This window comes from Barbatula barbatula (genome assembly GCF_947034865.1).
Source record: "Barbatula barbatula genome assembly, chromosome: 1".
NCBI lineage: Eukaryota > Metazoa > Chordata > Actinopteri > Cypriniformes > Nemacheilidae > Barbatula > Barbatula barbatula.
The window spans coordinates 6,349,271-6,370,618 of NC_136766.1; the positions used below are offsets into that span (position 1 = coordinate 6,349,271).

A 21,348-nucleotide genomic window follows, 5' to 3' on the forward strand; every position below is an offset into this window, starting at 1 on the left:
ACGTCCAACATTGGTTGGCCATTTAGGTACCACATGCTAAACTCTCCAGAAGCAAAGAGAGCAAACTTGATCTTAGAGATACCAAAAGACGTCTACAAAACCCTTACCATTAGTTGTTTGGTGCATGACCTTCCAGTAATGATGTGGATTCTGTGAACAGAAGTTAATGTCAGTGCTGTTACTAATGGAGCCACAGGTGTAATTTGTCAGAGCCACTTTTAGTGATGTCCGTTTTATGCACGGTATTCTATTGCATAATAATTTTGGTGTCATTTTATTGATCTTACATACTAAACTGAGCGGATTCAGAGTAGATGGATCATAAGGATGATTTGTTCTGCATCAAAGTAACATCTGAGTTTTTTTATCGACACAACGATGGTCATGATTTTCTCTAGAAATTTTTGACAATAGTGTTTACAGCCATAGTAAAATGTTTTATTATAAATAAAACCCAAGCAAGCATCCTGAATAATCTGCTGTTTCGGTATCAGCAAACATTAAATGGAAGTTTTGTAAATTCTTCAAAACGGTATGCTTACAAAACATGTTTCCAGGTTAAAGAATTTAATTTTTTTTGTTATTCATTGGTCACAGTGAGAAATGTTAGATGTATAGCTTTGTATGCCAAAAACATTAATATAGATGTTTATTATTGAACAAAAACAAATCTACAATGAACACAAATCAGACACGCTGAACATTTTTACATTTAAAAAATATGAACTTTCCCATTTTCACCCCTCTCCAAAAACTTTATCTAAGACAATAAAAGCCATACAAACACAATATACAGCTATACTGTACACACTGAAAATAAGGCCAGATGAAAGCTTTTCACACATCAAAGCTACAAACAGGATTTACAGAAATGACCCTCAGTAAGAAGCAGTTGATTCGTTTTTTTCTCACTTCACAGCAGTCTAAGCATGTCATCTCTTTCTGTACACGGTAGATATGCTCAATGACTTGCAGCCCAATTGCATCAAAGGAGATGCAGGATATTACTCCTGGTCAGTGTTGATTTCAACCGAATGATGAAATATTCTAGCAATGTTTTTGTCAGAATAACAAAGACGTGGTACATCTGCGGGGAATTAACCTATCAAAGTACAGGAAGTTCATATTCATGGACGCTCTCTGTGTTCTCTAAAAGAATGATACAACGGCTACATTTCACAAGTCAAAACATGACGGAACGTAAATTATAATTCCACAATAAAGTGAATATTACAGCAGTCCATGAACAAATGCTACTGTTCCTGATCACAAACACACTTAAAAAAGCCTAGATGTTTTATTCTAACAAAAATAATGCAGGATTTAAAAAAGTCAGTGAATTCTTTGTGTATTTTGAAAAATGTGTTTGCGCTTGACTTAAAATCAATGCAAGACCAATCAATTCAAGTGCAGTACTGATATACACTATCCAAAAAAGAACAAGCAACACTTCCATCTGATGATTTTCTCCTTATACAATTGCTCCTACTGCTGGCCAACACAGTCAACTGCATGTGACCCGCGCAGTGACGAACACATTAAAATAAAATAATCTACAAGTCACATCATGATGAACATGATGACATTTTTACATGATTCAAGAAATCATTAGCAAGCATTACAAGCCAAATCGTGAAGGTGTTCGTTTTGGTGTCATGGGTGCGTCCTCTCTCCGTCCTGGGGTGCAGATCTTTATTGATCTGTTTGGAAAGAAAAGAGATTGTTATTTCAGAAGACATGTCAAAAGTTCTGTCTTAACAAATATCAGCATGAAGTACAAACCATTTTGCCACACCTGCCAGTGGTGAGATAATGAAAGACATTTAGCATATGCATTATGGCCTATAAATAGTTACGATTTTGTAATTTAGCATATGCTTTTATTTTAAATAGATGTTAAATATGAGGAACATCACAATTGTTCTTAAATCAAAACCAAACAATACTTATAAAATAATGCGCAGTTTAAATAGCTTTTATATAAAATATCTATATTTTTACTCTTATGACATCTGAATTATTTCGTTATTGTTTTTTTCGTTCATAATAGTGACAAATAAATATCTCTGTCATAATAAGACCTGCACAAAGGGATTTTGCATTATATTGTCATATCTAATATTCTATGTTCTACACATTTTGGCAAATGTAGTTTGATTGATATAATTTAGAATGTACAATACAAAAACATGACACTTGAAAATGTTTAAAAACGGAGTTCTGTTTCTGCAAATGAACTCTTTTATTCTTAAATATGGGGTAAGATGCCATTTCATGCATTCTGACTTCTTTACACAGTTAAACGTGCTTGCTTAACATGGTCAACTTGTTAAAAAACGAGTTTGACGTATGACGTAGTATTTTTGTACTCGATACACTACTCCAGCACTCCAACTTGTTTTGGAAAGTTCTTTTAAGTCTGGAAAGAGCACATCCACACGTCAACCAGCCAGCGTGAGAAAGAGCACGCCCATCAACATCGCTTCACTGGGTTGACGGAAGTTGAGCTGTGTTTGTTTGCCCACTGCATTTCTGTGATGAATGCTACATAAACGGTGTATATAACGCTGGATTTGGAGATCGTTTTAAACCGTTAAGATGGTGCGGTCCCAGTGCTGAAAAATACTGGAAATGAACCTCACACGGTAAGTAAAACCAAGTCATACGTCTGTGTTTTGTTGGCAATCGGGGTGTACGTGCATAAAGTAAAAAACACGAAGGGATTAATGCGATGATGTGTTGTGTGCTCGTGCTGAAGTTGCGTCGCCCCTGTCTGCCTCCAGCAGCTCATGTTTATCCGGAAATTTGGAAGATACGACGCGTGCAATACTACCGTTTAGGTACTAAAGATTAATATGAGATTTGCAGATATTGCGTGTGTTACCTCCTCTTTAAATACTCTCTTATTAAGTAGCTTTGGATAAAAGTGTCTGCTAAATGCATAAATGTAAATGTACATATTCTTTATACAACCTGGACAAACTCCTGATGCATCAATTGTCCGCTCAAGTAACCAATCCCAGGTGTAGAACAATTCTTCCACATATATCCAATTATTAACAAAGAAGAGACTACACACCAGCTGATTCACAACATTTCTCTGTTCAAACAGCAAAACATCTGGATTAACCAATGGCATGAGTTTGGGGGCGAGTCGTGGAAGATGGGCCATAAAATTTAAACCGATACACCAGAGGTTCTATATGATGTAACTGTAATGTTCCATGCAGTGACAGAAATCAAAGATTTGCTGTAAAGCCACATGAGAAGAATGAACAGCGGTAAGGAGGTTCGAGTGGAGAAAAGGAGAGTTTGTTTCTGGTGGACCTGCGGCACACAGATGTGATGCGGTTGACAAGGGCGATCTATCATGTTTAATTACAGCGCTGCACTGCGCTCTTCTCCTCACATCCATCAGGCCATGACCCTCCAGCACAAACTCAATGAACGTGTCCCTCAGTATGTCCTTTATCTGCTGTTCAATGTACATCTAACACAAGTGTGTTTTTGAAGAATTACAAAAAGAAATTGTATATTAAACACATGACAACTAGTCACATATAACACAAAAAACAAATCTTAATATAAAATGATTTATTTCTGTTCAACTGAAGAAAGTAAGTCATAGACCTGAGATGGAAGGATGTTGAGTAAATGATGAAAGAATCGACATATTGAGCTAAATTATCCCTTTAACTTTAGCGAAACAATAAAAACGAGTTCTTCTCTATGGAGCACACAGCACGGTCCTCTGTGTCCTGTGCCGGCTGCACAATTCAGGTCAGGTCAGATGAGCTCTGATCTCATCAAAAGATCAGACAGCATCATTCTGCCGGCTTATTTAAAACCATAAGGCGGCATCAGAACCCGAGAGAGATCCGGCACCTTAATTATCCACATCCACTATCATGCAAAATAATGTAATCCCCACATTTAAAGTGATTATTGTCAGGACGTCCATCATGCAGACAGTCTGCCGAAGGCTTCCATGCAGATATAACAGTTCTGATTAATTAATAAAGTGTTATTTTACTGCTTTTGTGGAGCTGACAGGTGTGTGTAAAATTAATTTCTGGGATTTGTGTGAAAATTAGCGTCTGCCTCTCTGTGCCAGCACAATTTAAATTGCTACAGTAATGGGGATCAGCCCGGGGTCAATATTATTTCTTTTTCTCTCCTGTGGAAATGAGAGGTGAGAAAAGCTCATCGCGCAGAAGACAAGACGACGGCAGGTGAGGAATAAGATGAGAAAGACGGAGGCAGGGTACGGAGGGGCGGGGGATAATAGCGTGCACAAAAATTGGGACATTAGTATTTCAGCATGTCCGCTTCCTATCAAATAGGACGATTTAGATTTTGTACGAGAGCTGTTTCGGAAAAGTGAGAAAAAGGACTTTATGGTACCTGGTGCTGCCGAAGTTGCTCTTCCTCTCCTGCTCCTCTTTGCGAGCTCTGATCTGCTTTTGCGCCAGGGACATCTCCTCCTCCATGTTGGTGATCTCCTCCTTGGCTCTGCGTCGGTTCTCCTGAAAGACGGACCGAAACGTGAGCAAGAACAAAAAAAGAGAATCGTATGTGGATGGGCATCAGTATTCGAATACTCATGAAAACGATGATCGTTTGGGTCTATAAGTACAATTTTTAAATATAATAATTGTAGATATTTCATTCTGATTGGTTATGCTGGCATTTCGAGTGGTACCCAGAGATTTGATTGGTTGCGTTGTGAGTTTGCAGTCCGTTGCACAGAAGGGCATATTGAAAGCACACAGCGATGCCGGGCTTCACTTTGATAAACTTGACGAAAATACAGTCAAGTGCAAAATGTGCATCGCCTACATGCATACAAAACATATAAGTCTACTACAAGTTTGATTTGTTATCATCTTACACACTGTCTACAGCGCCACACCAGTATATTTGGACGCAAATTTCAAGTGAGACCACTAGGCTACTGTAAGACATACAAGTCAGACGAGCATAAGAAACTTTACCGTCAGACACCGACGGACAAAAAGGCGACAGGTCAGAAATGATGCTTCAACTCACACTGATATTTCTTTAAAATGTTTACTGTATTTTCAAAAACACAGATAGTGAATTCTTAATAATCTAACCGTGTCTATTTAATTATTCACTCAACATACATATTCGTATCAGTGTTGTAATGAAAATCGTTTCATTGTCACCATGCGGGACACGCCCCGTCCACAATTAAACCAGTACTCGTTTTTCAAACCTGTCCCGTACTTGAAATGAAAAAAAAAATCGATCCCTAGAATTGTATGAGATGTTTGGTGTAATAATTCAATAGCGTGTCATTGACCTGTCTGGTCTTCCCTGCTTGTTTGACGCTGTAAAACATGGGCCCGAGTTCAGCCAGCCACTCGCCGTCCACTGCTGTCACACACTGCATGTATTCCTGAAACACAAACACACACAAGCCAAAACCATCAACATTCACTGTAATGTTTATAAGAAATGATATGTCATTTTGATGCTTACATTGGCATGCTATGTAAATATGTTAATATTAAGTTTCTTTAAGATACGGCTGTAAACATACTACATAGGTATAAGCAATGGCTCCCATCAATACCTTGCTAATGATTCAGTGAATCAGGTCAAAACATGATGCGTCTGCTAAATGACTAAATTGAGTTGATATAACTTTAAACTGTGCATCACTATTTCAAGTAACACTGACAAATGTAAACATTTTGAATCTATTTGGCCACAACGGCATGAAAATATTTTAGCTTTTCTGCCCAGGCCTACAATTCAATCGTTTCTTATTGTTATTTACAAGTGGCATTGTTAGCGTTTTGTTTATTTTATGCCAAGTGTGTCAAAGCAAGTGAACTAACCGTCTCTCATACTAATTCAAGTCCATTTACGTTCAAGAATTTAATATACGAAGTAGGGCGAGTACCTTAGTGGTCATGACCAGCTCATGGTAGATGATGTAATCTGGGGTGTAACCCATCCCGAAGAGAGCACTTGTGGGGTGTAGATGGCACGGCATACCGGTTCTCACGTTCACATACTCCCCTATTCCCTAAACAGATGCAAACATGGGTTAGAAAACCTCTTTACACACTGCCTTGTGTGTTTTACACATACATAAATGGAAAATTGACTTGAAAGTTCATCTGTTTACTTTACCTTTAATTTAGCAGCTTGGTGGAAGTACGCAGCACAGATGCATTTCCTGATCACATCCCAGTCTGAGCCGGAGGAGATCAGATTCATTTTCTGCTGCACCATGATGTCTTTGAGCTGAGCTCGGACCTCACGCACCTTTGATGCATTCATACAGACAGTTAACATAACCTCTCATAAAAAACAACACACACTTACTTGAAGAATCACTAAATTAGGATTAAGCAGGTGTTTTTCTATACACGTGCATGATAGAAAACTCACAGCAGATGTGTATGTGCTGTTGGTAATTACAAACACGAAAGTCTTAAAAGTACGGATGAAAAAGGCAAAATTTCCTTTTTAAGAGAGGCAACAACTTGTGGTCCAAAAGTTGAACATTATAAATGAAATGAATATGTAAATGATCAAAAGTGAAGATGGGAACCTGCACGGGTCAGACTAGCGTACCTTACGCATTGCTTTGGTGTGAATGAAGTGATCATTACACCAGATGCTGGAGTAATTGTTGTTCTTCCACTGCAGGTAAACATTAAGGTAGGTCAAGTGATCGCTCTCAGGCACAGAGAACTTCTCTCTCACCTGGTCACTTTCCTCCTCGCGACCCTAGACAAGTCACAGAAGATTTAATACAGCAGCCATAAACATGCACAGCTATACAAGATATATGCAGAAATTCACCACATGCTTTAAAATGTTTTATTTAAATATACATGTAGAATGATACAAGCAAAGTATAATTCAAGTTCAAAGTTAACAAATTTAACATTTAGTTACCTTTGGTCTGTAGAATATGGATGGTACAGACAACATGGACACGATGATGAGGATGTCAGCACTGCAGGCCATGTCACATGACACAATGAGCATCTTAGACAGTGCCGGATCCAGAGGAAACTCCACCATGAGCCGTCCGGTGGGTGTCAGGGCACCTGAGATGAGAGAAGACAGCAATCTCAAATACAAGTCGAATGATGCATGAAGCACCTCATTCCAAAAATGCTGATGGTGGGAAAATGATTCTGCTTAAAGATTCAGATCTAGCATTTACACAGCTCAGAATTCACCGATTATTTGTCAGACTAAGAAGATTAGAGAGAGGGGGAGAGAGAGTGGGGAAAGAAGCAGAGCAGGTAGACCTTTATCAGAAATAATCTGCTGTTAACATGAACGAGAGCTTGACGAAAAAGTGCTCCACACAGTCTAATCCTAAAAACCCAGAGAGAATAAGAACAAAATCCTTTTCTGGTCCCGCCGTGGAGTATCTTACTTTAGTTGCAACTTCAGGTAAGAACTAAGTTAAGACCTTTAATACTTTACTGCAGGAATTCATTATCATTTAAATCTACACTAATCCAAGTTACCTTTAAAATAGTTTCGTGTTTCACATCATTATACAGCCGCGGAGAAAAAGAAACCGTTTCAAAATCTGCTTTTCTGATTTTAAATGAACCATTTATAGGTAAAGGTAAAAATGTCGTTTTTTTGTTTGATTCTGTGAACTTCTAACACATTTCATATAAAAATATTGATTCTATTGCATTTATTTGCAATAAAATGCAAATTTTAATGGATTATAAAAATAAAAAATGGATTAACAGAAAAGATGCTCTCTCTTTTTTCAGACCTCAAATACTGCAAAGAAAACAAGTTCATGTTCACTTTTCAAGTAATACAACAGTAATATTTGTACATTTAGGAAATCTCAAAAATATTTATTATGACAACCTTGATTTTTAATACATTTTTCATGTGTCTTGTCATGCTGTCAGTCTTTCACATTGATGTTGGATGACTTTGTGTCACTCCTGACTTTTGATTTTGTACACTGGACTGGAATGACCACAATACATCAAGAAACGCTGATTTAATAAAAGTGTGGAATGGCCTCTAGTGGTTTTAACTAAAAGTTTATATATCTGAACCACTCAAATTCAGGCTAGTCAAAGTAAACCCGCGGACAGATTTCAGGTTCTCAGAGCTTGCCACAATGACATTTACACAATAAAAAAAGGAAATCTTTAACAGTCAGGACGTTCACTGCAGATGGACAGTCTCACCTGTATTATCAAGCGCCCCCAGGATCCACAGCTGGTACATGGAGTTCAGCATGTTGTCTTCAGGTGGAGGGTCCATGAAGTGGAAGAGCAGAAGGTCTTGCACTCCTAGAGACTTCAGCAGCAGCACGACGTTGGCCAAGTTAGTTCTCTGGATTTCTGGAATAGTGGTGGTGAGCATCTCGTTCTTGTAAGCGCTCTGCGTGTATAACCTAAATGTAAAATCATAAGTATCACAGAAATACCTGAAGGTGGCAGCATTGTGCAGCATTATTCACAGCTCTTATGATCTTAACGTTCCCTTACCTGTAACACTGTCCTGGCCCTGTCCTTCCAGCTCTTCCTGACCGCTGGTTTGCATTGGCCTGACTGATGGGGTACACCTGCAGGGCATCCATGCCGATGCGTGGATTGAACACCTACACACAGGAAATACTTCGATTAGCATGAGAAGTCTTTTGTACGTTCCTTACACGGTATAGCAGCTTATCTATGGTACACAATGTGGTTTTACCTTCATTTTGCAGTAACCCGAATCTACCACAAACATGATGCCGTCCACCGTCAAAGATGTCTCGGCAATGTTTGTAGCAACTATGCATTTCCTCACTCCATCTGGAGCCTGTAAGTACAGACAAAAATGAACCCTGCGCATCTTTAAATATACGACTTTAGGAGATGTTTTAATGTCCACAAGCATTTACCTTCTGGAAGATCTTGGCCTGCAGGTCTGAGGGCAGCTGGGAGTAAATAGGCAGCACAGCGAGAGTCGGAGCATTGTCGAGATCCTCCAATCGCTCCACAATCTGATCTGACGTCACCTACAGGACCACGGATATCACACTTATTTTATAATGCCTCCGAACATCACATTACAATAAAATGACATGAAATAAGGAAAAAGAAAAAGAGGAATGTGATGAGGAAATGTTGCAGCTCAGATTTAAAACGGGGTTGTCAGTACTAGAGGTCAACGCGTATCAATATTGCTCTACTTTTCCATTAAAAAAACGGTATTCTTCGATTGATGAAATCCAATTTATTAACACTGGGGGGAAACCCTCCTCACCTCAATGTCCTCCTGACCAGGCATGAAGATGAGTATATCGCCCGACATCCCGCTGAGATGAATCTGCAGGGCTTGCTTCACGGCTGCCTCCACATAGTCCTCCTGAGGAGTCTGAAGAACACCAACACACATCTTCAGCACACGTCTCAGAAAGCACATTAAACCTGAACTAAAGACGCGTTTAACACCTCACCTTACTGAACAAGATATCCACTGGGAACGTCCTGCCGGGAATGTGGAAAATAGGAACGTTTCCGAAGAAGGACGCAAATTTGTCTGAGTCCATGGTGGCCGACGTGACAATGAGCTTCAAGTCGGAGCGTCTAGACACCACCTAAATAAAGTAAAAAGAATTGAAGCAAAAAGGTCAAATATGAGTGATTGGTAAAAAAGGCAAACACTACTCCTAAACTCGGTATAGACTGATTTCTCTCTGCTGCCATGTTGAATTTGAAAGCGAGGCAGATGTAGGAAGAACACCGGAAAGAAAGATAGACAGCAACCAACCTGGAGTTATTTAAACAATATAATAGGATGCATGTTATAAGAGATGTTTAACTTGACATCTAAAGCCGTACCATCACACATTAGTGAATGTTTAAACTGCATTTGCAATCTAACGTTGATTTTTTATTTCATGTCACAGAAAGTCTATCTGTCCTTCCGGTTTTCTTCGTTTTTGATTTCAACATGGCAGAGGAGTGAAATCCGTCTACTGACTAGTGAACAAAAATGAACTCATTTTATTGGTAACACTTGACGGGAACATCAGAGCTCACCTCTCGGAGTAAACCAAACAGCACGTCTGTGTTGAGGGAACGCTCGTGGGCCTCGTCCATGATAACAGCGCTGTAGTGATCCAGGTCTGATTCCCGCAGAGATTCCCTCAGTAGAATACCATCCGTCATGTATTTTATTACAGTCTTCTCTGATGTACAGTCTTCAAATCGGATAGCATAACCAACCTGGTATACAAATTAAACAGTAAGCGAAGTGCTTCTTAAACCCCCGACACCATGGTCAAATCGACTTGAGACTTTTATTTAAAAAGCAAGATTTACAGAAAAAAGTACATTTTAAATATTAATATAAAATTAGCAAATATAAAATACTAATATTATATGAAACTATTAATGTTATTAGTTCAGCTTTTTATACACTACTAATGTATAAAAAACGAATTATTTGATAAAGAACAGAAAAGTAATAAAACACAAAAAAGTTTCAACTGAATTGAACATTATTAATTACACAATAAATCACATAAAAAACAACTATTCCTAATCATTTTCAGGCCAGTGAAGACCATCAGGGCAGAACAACATGCTTGTCTACCACATTTAGTCTTTTTTATTTTTTTACCAAAACCCACTAGGGGGCAGAATCTCTTAAAAATACGGTAGAGCTTTCCAACCTTCACAGGGACAATACCCCCATACTTTTACTTTGGTAAAAAAACATGAGCAGAATATGGATAAAAAGGGTTTGTCAATTTGCAAAGAATACTCTGGAGCAGGTAAAATGATGTAAACATTTCTTTTTCACAAACATATTTTAAATCCACACGACTGTTTACATATGACATCAAAATGTGTCACAAAAGCTACGTAATCAGTTTACAAGTAGAGTTTAAAATGCATAACTTGTTTAACTGAATATTTAAACATTTAAACAAACTTTAACGCACCCTGTGTAATACCACGACTGCCCACCAGGTGCCGGTGTTTGTCGGTCTGTGGCTAATATGACCGTTTATATTCGATTTATTTCATATTATTAATTTATATTCATATTTTATTGTATACATATTGTATTGAATAAATAATTTGTTGAATTGTATTGAATATTAATTTTATTAAATAACAGATTTGTTGAATGGGTTGTGTAACTTTGTCGCATTTAAGTTTAGCCAAGGAACAGTTCTTCTAATTGTAACTTAAAATAATACTGGCAAGACATACTTTTAACTTCCAAGCTACTATGCAGTACTTGCTATTTATTTGCTTGTCTTCAGAAATACTCTACATGGACTCTTTGCAGACATGTTTACGTCAAAAAATTGTGCATGCACAGTAACGTTTGTTTATGTTGTTGCATTGAAACCTATAGTATATAAACCTATACAGGATTAAAGGGACAGTTCACCCAAAAATAGAACAGTTCTCGGCCACCATTGACTACCATAGTAGGAAAAATGACAATGGTAGTCAAAAGTGCCCCAGAACGCTTTGCTTTCCTTGATTATTCAAAATATATTCTTTTGTGTTCAACAGAACCAAGAAATGTATGAAGCAATTTTTCTACTATGATAGTCAATGGTGGCCAAGCACTGTTTGGTTACAAGCATTCTTCCAAATATCTTCCTCTGTATTCATCAGAACAAATAAATCGATACAGATTTGGAACAAATTGTGGTTGTGTAAATGAAGAAGGAGTTTTCATTTTTGGGTGAACCGTTCCTTCAAGTCCAGTGTATAAATAAAATGTGTACACTGTTTAACTACATGAGATGTCGGCCCACCCACCTCCTCTCCCAGGTTGCTGTTTATTTCCTCGCTGACTCTTTTGGCCACGCTCATGGCTGCCACTCTACGTGGCTGTGTGCAGCCCACCATACCGTAACTGGTGTAACCATCCTCGTGAAGATACTGCGTCAGTTGAGTGGTCTTTCCGCTGCCCGTCTCACCCACCACGACCACAATATTGTTATCTCTGCCATAGAAAGATCATCGAAAACAAAGCATCAGCACCAAGCAACTAGTGACTCGACTCAAAGAGTGAAAGCACTTCAAACAAGTACAGGTTTGTGTTCAGAACCTGATGATGTTGAGCAGCTGCTGGCGAACGGCGAAGATGGGCAGATACTGTCTCTGCTCTAACAGAGTTTTCTTTTTAGCGAACTCACTGCTGGCTTCATTCTTCTCCTTCATGTGATCGGCAAACTTCTGCTCAGCTCTGCATGTTATTAAAACAAAAGGTGAGCAAACCAAACCCAAAGTCTGATAACACTATATAATAAGGTTCAGTTAGTAATAAATTTGCTACGAGAAAATTAGTTACTTGTAATCCACAGCTCCATCTTCTCCTACAGGTTTGCCCTCTGCATTGTCCTCTGTTTTCTGGATGCCCATGATGTCACCCAGTTTAGTGCCGGCCAACTCCCAATGTTTATGTTGAGCCTGTCAAACACGACAATTATATGTTCATCTATACTGGGAGCGGATTCTCATTACAAGTGTTTTTGAAAATGTGTATGTACCTTTTTCCTCTCTTTCTGCTCTCTGTGACGGCGGACAAGCTGGCTGCCCTTCCGGGAGATGATGGCCATGTCTGACGTTGCGTCTTTCACCGGAATTACTGGTTCAGGCTACAGAACCAACAGCGAAATCATTAAGGGCAAGACGCGCGAGTTTGGCAAAGACAGGAGATTTATGCTTAAAAACAGCATTTAATTGAATTGTTTTGTATTTGAATGGCTCTTATCAGTTGATGGCGAAACAAAATGAAATGTAAAAAATATGTATTTAAATAATTTTTCAGAAATACAAAATGATATAACGCAAAGGAAAATGTGCAAAAATCCCGTCAGTAATATAACAACTGTGGCAAAGACTGAAAAATCGCATAAGGTGCAAGCACGATGGTCTTTACCTGCTTAGTGAACACGATCCTCCCATCCAGGAAGGGCGGCACAAGGTTATGGACGAGAAGATGGACTTTGGCAGCATTGTCCTCCTCAAAGTCCTCGTCCACCTCCAAACGCTGCACTACTCCACTGGTGAGCATGCGGTTGGTCTCCCAGCGTTCATTATCCTGGAGAAAGATACAAGTACATAAGTACTTCAACATTCACAAAAGCAATGCCAATTTTGGCATCCACCCTTCAAATTCTGTAGAAGTGCAGCTGTACCTCATTAATCTGCCGTTTCTGTGCCGAGATGCGTTTCTGGGTCTGCTTCTGTAGGATCTGCTCCCTCTTCTTCACATACTCTTCTGAGCTGGACGTCAGAGGGTTGTGGAACTCGTCGTAACCCTCATCCATCATGTACCAGTCTCGATCCGCTTGCTATTTGGACATGACACAATTACACAGTGTGTACTCCCCAAAGCACTGCTTTATGTGGGAATAGATATCTGAAGGTTAACACTATATAATGGCCCGGATGGCCTTCATGGTGATGTCAGCCAAGCAAAACAGTTTAGTCTTAAAATGTTTTAATAGGAAAATTACTTTTTGGAACTAACCAATAAATGTATAGAAAACAGTTAATAGAATACCTTTTTATTTAAGATCAACTTAAAAGATGATATGTTTTTGAGCACTCACTTTTTGATCTTCCTCCCACTGTTCCTTTTCTTCCTCATTATCAAATGAGATGCCATTGTCTCCGTCCTCTCTTTTATCTCCTATAAAATAAAAGTCAATTTAAATGCAACTCTATAACCACTGCACATAAATCATAAGATTTTCTATAAAATCTATATAATATATATGCTTAAAATAAAGCATTTAGACAAAATGTCTACAAACAAGTGCCCTTTAAAAATCCCAAATCAAAAAATCAACCATCATTCACAAAACATCCCACATGTTACAACTTACCTTTCCCTCGAGACAGGCGAGGGGTGGAGCCTAGATGTTTCCTGTCATTGGCCCACTCGTTGTACTTGTATGAGGGAGTTGGTAAAGGGGTATCTGCTGGATATTGACCTCTAACTGACCTAAACAACAAAAACAACAATGTTTGGACCATGGACCAGCAGCGGCCATCATAAGGAACACAATAAATCAACAAGACGTTAGATTCAGATGTGATTCATACTTGTCCCTCCTCTCGCTGTCACGGCCAGAGCGATGGCTGCGCTCAGAACGGTCGTACTCTTTGTTGGATGGGGAGGGAGATGGGCTCTCCCAGTGGGAGTGGCGTGAGCTGTTATATCCACTATCATCTTCATCCCAGCTGGAGCGTGATGGAGTGGGCAAGTCTGTGTGTGTGAAAACATGTTAAATGCTACAGATGATCTGAGTGTTCATAGACTATTCTTGAGCAAATCTGGAAGCGTGTCTGACCTTTGGGTCTGTTACGAGGTGATTCGGGCTCATCTCGCCGCCCACCGCGGCTGAGGCGCTCTGACCCGAATTCTCTCTGGGATCGCTCAGAGCGACTGCTGCTGGCCCCTCGACTGCGACTGCTTTCACGCTCATCTGGGCAAACCACATAAAAGAAGAATATCAGAGAATGGAATTCAGGGAAACACCGATAGGATTTCACAGGTGAGCCCCTCACTTACCGCTGTCTTTTCTCTTATCTCGGTCATTGTGGCGATCTTGATCTCTGTCTCGATGCCGGTCTCTGTCTCTGCTCTTGTCCTCTTTGGAAGATGCATAGACCCCATGTTCACGCCTGTCTTTCTCCCTCTGCTGAGTTTTCTGTCGGAACTCCTCACTAACCCCTCCTGGGTTTGAGGGTGTTTCCGAACCAGTTACACGGTACTTCCTGCAAAGACACATTACAAAGAGCAAGCTTGTATTGGTGTTCATATGATGAACTTAAAACAAGTGAATGAAACAGAACTAAGGATGAAAAAGTATACACTTGAAGTGTGTCATTTCAAAATATTGGAAAGTGTATTATATAAATAGTCAAATATGACAACGTCAGGTTATTAATAACAGTTAATAATATATTTTAACGACTTTATATTTATTAAGACAATAAAACAAATTAAAAACTCCCTTCTTTAAGACCAACCACCACTTATTTTATATTATATTTTGACTGAATTTCAATTAGGTTAACGATTGGTCAAACCTGTAAATAACACATCTGTACACTCATTTAAACAATTATATGTTGTTTTTTCACTTTATGTATATAGTGCATAAGTGCTTTTATTTAATTCTCGTTTTTTCTATCAGAACCTGTTTGCACCATGTGTAAACTTTCTTCTGCACTTAGTTCCTGTCGCCAAGTCCCATTAAGCTCCTTTCTAATTCTGATTAACGTTTTCTTGGGAAAAGTCATTGTTATTTAATAAAAAAATAAAAGGACTCACCTTTCTTTCTTCCCTTTACTGCTGTCACTTTCCTCCTGATTCTCGTCATCGGACCCAGAATCACTTTTCCCCTCCTCCCAGTCCTTGTATGATGACACTTTAGATTTTTTGGGCTGATCATCCTGCCTGTCCTTCCCCTCTCGCTCCTTGCGTTTCTGGGCAGCCAGTAGATCCAGACCCAGGAGTGAGGTGCGAGGAGCTGGGGCTCTGAACACGTGTGGTTCTGATGAAGCACTCTTCTTCTTCTCAATGAGACCCCCGACCTGGACGCTGGGGTCACTGCCTTCAAGTCGATGCAGGGACGCATCATCTTCCATCTCAGCAACGTATTCCGCTGTAACTATTCTGCTATAGAACAGAAAACACAAAATAATGTAAAAATCTATATATACGTAAAAACTGTTTATTAGTTCCTAGTGTAAAGGGTTGTAAGATGGCCATCATTTAGCGATAAACGAGCACTGTCGTATGACATAATATCACTTATATTCAACACCCACATTTAAGAGACGAACGCAGTTTTGAGAAAAGTAACCGTAGTTTCTTTGGTAAAACATTTTGAAATTCGTATATATAATGAAGAACACAAAACAGTACTAGAGACAAGCGATGATTTAACGTTACTCGTTTAAAAGTGTTTTACCTTTATAGCGCTATCCTCGGTATTCAGAAACCTAAATACATAGAACTATCTTACAAAGTAAGACAGTTACGTGGTCTATATTTAAAGGACAATAATACTCTGGAAACAGCTGAGCGGCAACCGTCAACAATGTGTACAGGAAGGCGCCATTGCAATCCCAGCATGCGCAGCTCCGTGACGCCATGTACGCATGCGCAAAAGGTTCAACACATCAGGAAATATTTTTTTTCTCTAGTCTGTAAACGGAACAAATATCTAATCTCCGTCTCAGACATTCTTATAAATAATTGCTATCGAAAACAGTAAATTCAACGTTTAATATTATTTAACAGTCACAATGAGAATGTTGGACTTCTCGGTCTAATTCAAATATATGCAGTAAACATACATAACGTGCTTGAAAGTTGTCACATCGGTTTGGATGAGTAAACAATATCTAAATATTTTTCCTAAATACTTAATAAATCAATACTTATTTATTTTCAACAAATCATACACACTGGTGATAATACATGTAATAATTAATTTAATCTTACTATGCCAAACTAATCTGTGCATTGGACAGCCATAAAATTCAAGTTTTATGCATGTTAATTTAGTTAAAGTAAAACACAATCTACAGATACCACATGATCCACAATAGTATATGTTTTGTAAACATTTATTGAAATTCATTCAGTACATCTGTACTATTTCCCCTTAAGTACCACAAACATTTCTAAGCAGACAAGAGTTTTTAATTTAAATATATTACATTGATTAAAACGAAAAAAGGCCTTGAACTAAGATTTTACTGCTGTTGTACAATAGGAACAGTTGACAACGGAGAAAAACACAATTATGTTTTAAGAAGGGCGTAAGTTTCCTTACTCCGTTAAACTATAATGACACTGAAAAATGGTCCAATTTTTATCTTACCATCCTAAATATTCACACAAACATGAAAGTCTGAACATCAGTAGTTAGACAAAGATAAACATGAGTATCAATCTACATGATTTCTGTGGAAAATAATTCTCAAAAACAAGAAAATAAGGATAAGAATTCTGAACAAAACATGACGATTTGTAGAGGGCGAATTAAAAAATATAACTTTAGATGGATACACTGAGAAAATGTGCACTATAAAATTGTAGACAAATGATTTTAAAGTATCGAAATGTATACAAATATATAATGTATAAGAATGACTTACTTATTGCAAACCATTAAACCACCCGATTTAAAGCAACATTGCATTTCTGTCACAAACAATAGGATCCTGAATAACAGAGGGACAGAATGTAAGCTGTATGAACTTAAATGAACATGCACCCACGTGTTGTCTTTACCTATACTTAAATTGAACATGAAAGGCAGAACTTGCATATAATAGTTCTCAGTGAACTGCCCTTAAAGCTTAAGCTAGAAAGAAATGCCAGTATCTGCAAAACTAAAACCGATTAATTTAGAGAAGCATAGACAAGTGCAGTGAATATACAAATTTTCAATTTAGGAACAGCATACATTTCTGTAACTCTTTGCTACAATTCTACCATTTCAGCAAGTGTATTGTCTGAAGTTGAACGACATTATTCTCATGTTGAGCACATATTAAAATTTAGTTTTTTTAAAGCATGCTTTAAAACAGCTAGGATATGTACCTTCCAGCACAGTTTAGCCCTGACTCTACTTAAACACACTTCTTTGTCTTCTGGTACCCTAAGATGTACAAGTATCACAGAAACTTAACTGAGGAAGGTAGACCTCCAAGCACAGTGTTCACCCCATGAAGGAAACAGGATAAATTTGAATCATTCGGTCAAAGTCTTTGGGTTATGAACCAAAGGCATATCACTGTCTAACATCAATTAGCAGCCTAGTGGACACTGTGAACTCATGATTTGTCAACATATCAACTAAATAAGATCAGCAAGAGCTGGTGCACCCGACATTCTCAAAATATAAAGACACAAAGATATAATCTGACATTAGAAAGGGACTAATATCAGCGATGGCATGACTATCATCAAACATAATGATCATGTTTACTCCTGCTGGTAAAACGGAACTACTACACATAATAAAAACAAGTAGAAAAAGTGAAATGAGCTAATAATGGGCTATTAACCATGTCCAAACCCTCGGTTGGGTAGAAGCTAAAGAAGAAAGGAAGGTCAGGTGTTAACAGTGGAGTGAGTTCAAAGGCTCGCTGAGTCCAACAAGTCAAGGCCTCCAGACAAAGAAATAAAATGTGGTGTTGCAAGACTTCAGGATGATTTGTTCTCCATCGTGTAGTATCGATACATGATACCCATAAGTATAACAGCTATGGCAGGAATGAACAAAGTGGTCCAAGACCTAAAAACAAATCAAAAGATTTAGGCACCAGATGTGGATACTGTAGTTTACATCCTGGAAGAGAATCTGTCTACTCACCTTGACTCTTTTGAAGTTGTAACGTAAACTTCCTAAAGTAGAAAAATGATATAGAAACATTACCCAAGAGCAACAATTTTCAACAGAGAGCCAAATTGGTTTTATTTTTACCTTTTTTGATTCTTTCTTTCGATCATCCTGAAACAGAAAGAGGGCAAACCAGCATTAACGCTTAATATTCTATAATATGTACTTGCTATGTTCTAGTAGCAACAGAAAGCCTAATTTTATAAACTGTTAGATGAGTACGTAAAAATTCTACCATATGGAGCTCCCCAACGTAATATTGCTGGAGCATCTCTCTGGCATCTGTGGAATGGCCCACATCCTCAAAACTTTCAGTTGCATCTGAACCTGCTTGCTCCAGAAGAACTTCTTCACCTCCGGGATGCTGTAAAGGAATAACAACATATGACCTGTGTTCAAACAGCAATCCCTGGATACCCGCTCTCTTTAATGATACATTTAACTACACATCCCATAAATCCAAGAAGGGGAGGCTGCAAACCTGGAGCAGGCAGTTTTACACCCCTGTTTTTACCTATTTGTCCAGTAGTGGTGGTACAATATGAACCACCAGAACAGACCTAAAACACAACTTCATCGTCCATGGCAAGTTTTGGTAAATAATCGTTTTTGTAATCATGCAATCGTCCAACATGTATTAATTTTGAACGATTCATTGATATCGATATAAAATCACTTCAACATCATAACAGATATATATGTGTAATTTATACTCAAAGACAAATAAAAATGAATGCGTATTGACCACTTATTGGCCAGGTCAACGGTCTGTCTGGATCACCCTTAGCTAACCACGTGTTTGCTTACTCGATATCTCTTACTCATTATCATAATTTTTTTCTCTTTAATGTAATTTTGTCATCTGTCTCTGTGTGAGATGGCCTTTTCTGGAAAGATATTCTTCTGACACCGTTTACTTACATACAAGTCCACTGCACGGCTTTTAATGCATGTAAACCATCTCAATGTAGCATCACAAGTACTTTTAAAGAAAAAATATTTGAAGTCGTTAGTCATAGTACAACTTCCTACAAAACGGAGGAATCCATCATCTGTGGCCTTGCTGCTTTGGAAAATCTCACCACGCTAGAGGCTGAGGAGAAAAGTTTCATTTGTACATAACTAGGCTACAATAGATTATATATTATTGTTTAACATTGCATCTGATCCAACTGTGCGCATTATTAATTTTTCAATTCACGAAAACTCTAAATTGCACTTTCAATTGTAAATCAACAGTATCCTGTAAACTATGCATTAAGACCGTTAGTAGATATCTACAAGTATTTTTAGTTAGTGAAAATTAGTCATTTCAGCCATGGCATTTGTAGTAAGAATGGATTTGCCAAAAGCCGTCAATACAACAAAAACAACTAAAAAACATGGTTACTACGCTTTTACCATAGTTCATTTTTACTGGTCCAGAAGCACTGCTAGTTTCAGTTTAGTTTATTTATTAACTTTTAATCTTATACATTTATTCTTGTTGAACAGTTTGATTCGGTTACAAATCTCTTATTTTGTCGTTCAATTCCCCCTACTGGACAAATACGGAACAACAGGGGCGTGAAACTGCCTCCTCCAAGTCTGCAGCCTTCCCATATACGTAAAATAATTCCCGGCATATCTGTTGCACAACGTTATTCCTGCAGTTCTCAGTATGTAACGTAACACAATGGTACCATAAAACCTTTTATTCTGTTGAAGTAGCAAAACAACATCCGTACGTACAAAATGTTTACGTTTTCCTTCAAAAAATAATCAACTACCGATATGCTCGATTTCACGCGCGACTTGTGTGCAGTTATTTAATACAAAACCTGTAATGTCACATAAGGATATTGTATTATATAATCCATATAATGCTGACGTTGAAACGTGATTTGAAGTAAAATGCCATTCAAAATTTACAGCAGATATGAAACTGAGCTGAAAGAGGTTACTGAAATGTAGACATGATAGGCTAGCAAGGTAACGTTAGCTATCTGGCTAACACGGATCAAACACGTAATTCTTATGCTAATTTTTACTGCAAAAATGGCTTTAATTGTTAACTGGATATCCACTTAAAATGCCGAAGAGTTAAATCAAGCAGAGTTGTATATATGTAACGCAACAATGGATCTCGTATGCTAACGTTGTGGCCACAGAAACTTTTATGTTGTCAGTAGTCTTTGAAGTAGTTTGCCAAGTAGCTTTCAACATAAAAGCCAAATCAGACAATGTACGTGAAACAAAAGTACAAATATGCAGGATTGGGTAACTACGGTACGGTTAAACGGTGTGACTGTTAATACGGGTTTGGTCGAACTTAAACGAGGTGCTCGAAGCTTCTTACCTCCTCCATGAAAGTTGTGATATCGTAAACTTTTTCGTGGATAATGAGCCATGCGTCTCCGCTCATATTATGAGCTTGAATCTCTTGTCGCGTGTAATATTGCACATTGCTCCCATCCGGTGTGCTGTCATTCACTACCTTCGTGTCAGTTTCTTCGCTCATCTTTGCTTGGTTTTAGTCACTTTGCCCGTAGAAATTCAGTCAAAAGCGTCAACCGGACAGGTCTAACCACAACGTGTTCTTTAAAAGCCGATAAATGTGTGAATTCTACAGGCGACCCGACTAAATCAATGATTGTTCCCCCAGTTCACCATCAGTCGCGAGAAATGACCCAATCCGCATCAACCAAATTAGCCAATCAGCATCCGGTTCACTCCGATGCCAGCCAATCAGAATAGAGAGCTGAGCATCGTGAGTTGCTTGCGTGACAGCGCTACACGTCACAACCGCGTTACACGTCTTCGTTATGTTACGTGTGTTACTGTGGCTCGAAGGAATGTACGTTGCATAACCCCGAGCGCGTTTCCTTCTGAAACGTACTAAAAACATGCTTTTAAATGGTGATTTATGCAAATTA

General features: G+C 38.4%; 2 protein-coding genes across 2 annotated transcripts; both read right to left on the minus strand.

Moving 5' to 3' along the window:
- Positions 1-419: 419 nt before the first annotated feature.
- Positions 420-16,180, minus strand: dhx38 (DEAH (Asp-Glu-Ala-His) box polypeptide 38). Its single transcript, XM_079454780.1, has 27 exons — positions 15,989-16,180; positions 15,346-15,693; positions 14,581-14,786; positions 14,360-14,494; positions 14,112-14,274; positions 13,892-14,010; positions 13,616-13,695; positions 13,199-13,354; positions 12,940-13,101; positions 12,548-12,655; positions 12,349-12,467; positions 12,106-12,243; positions 11,814-12,000; positions 10,068-10,253; positions 9,482-9,622; positions 9,289-9,399; positions 8,924-9,040; positions 8,734-8,841; positions 8,526-8,638; positions 8,223-8,431; positions 6,940-7,094; positions 6,613-6,768; positions 6,166-6,300; positions 5,933-6,058; positions 5,327-5,422; positions 4,405-4,526; positions 420-1,700 (listed from the first exon to the last, which is right to left on the minus strand). Exons 2-27 carry the CDS (start codon positions 15,660-15,662, stop codon positions 1,619-1,621), a joined length of 3,747 nt encoding a protein of 1,248 aa, XP_079310906.1. The 5' UTR covers positions 15,663-15,693; positions 15,989-16,180; the 3' UTR covers positions 420-1,618.
- Positions 16,181-16,286: 106 nt separating this feature from the next.
- Positions 16,287-21,114, minus strand: cyb5b (cytochrome b5 type B). The gene is made up of 5 exons (XM_079466349.1): positions 20,772-21,114; positions 18,669-18,797; positions 18,518-18,544; positions 18,407-18,438; positions 16,287-18,328 (listed from the first exon to the last, which is right to left on the minus strand). The coding sequence occupies exons 1-5, from the start codon at positions 20,931-20,933 to the stop codon at positions 18,238-18,240; spliced, it is 441 nt and encodes a 146-aa protein (XP_079322475.1). The 5' UTR covers positions 20,934-21,114; the 3' UTR covers positions 16,287-18,237.
- Positions 21,115-21,348: the final 234 nt, after the last annotated feature.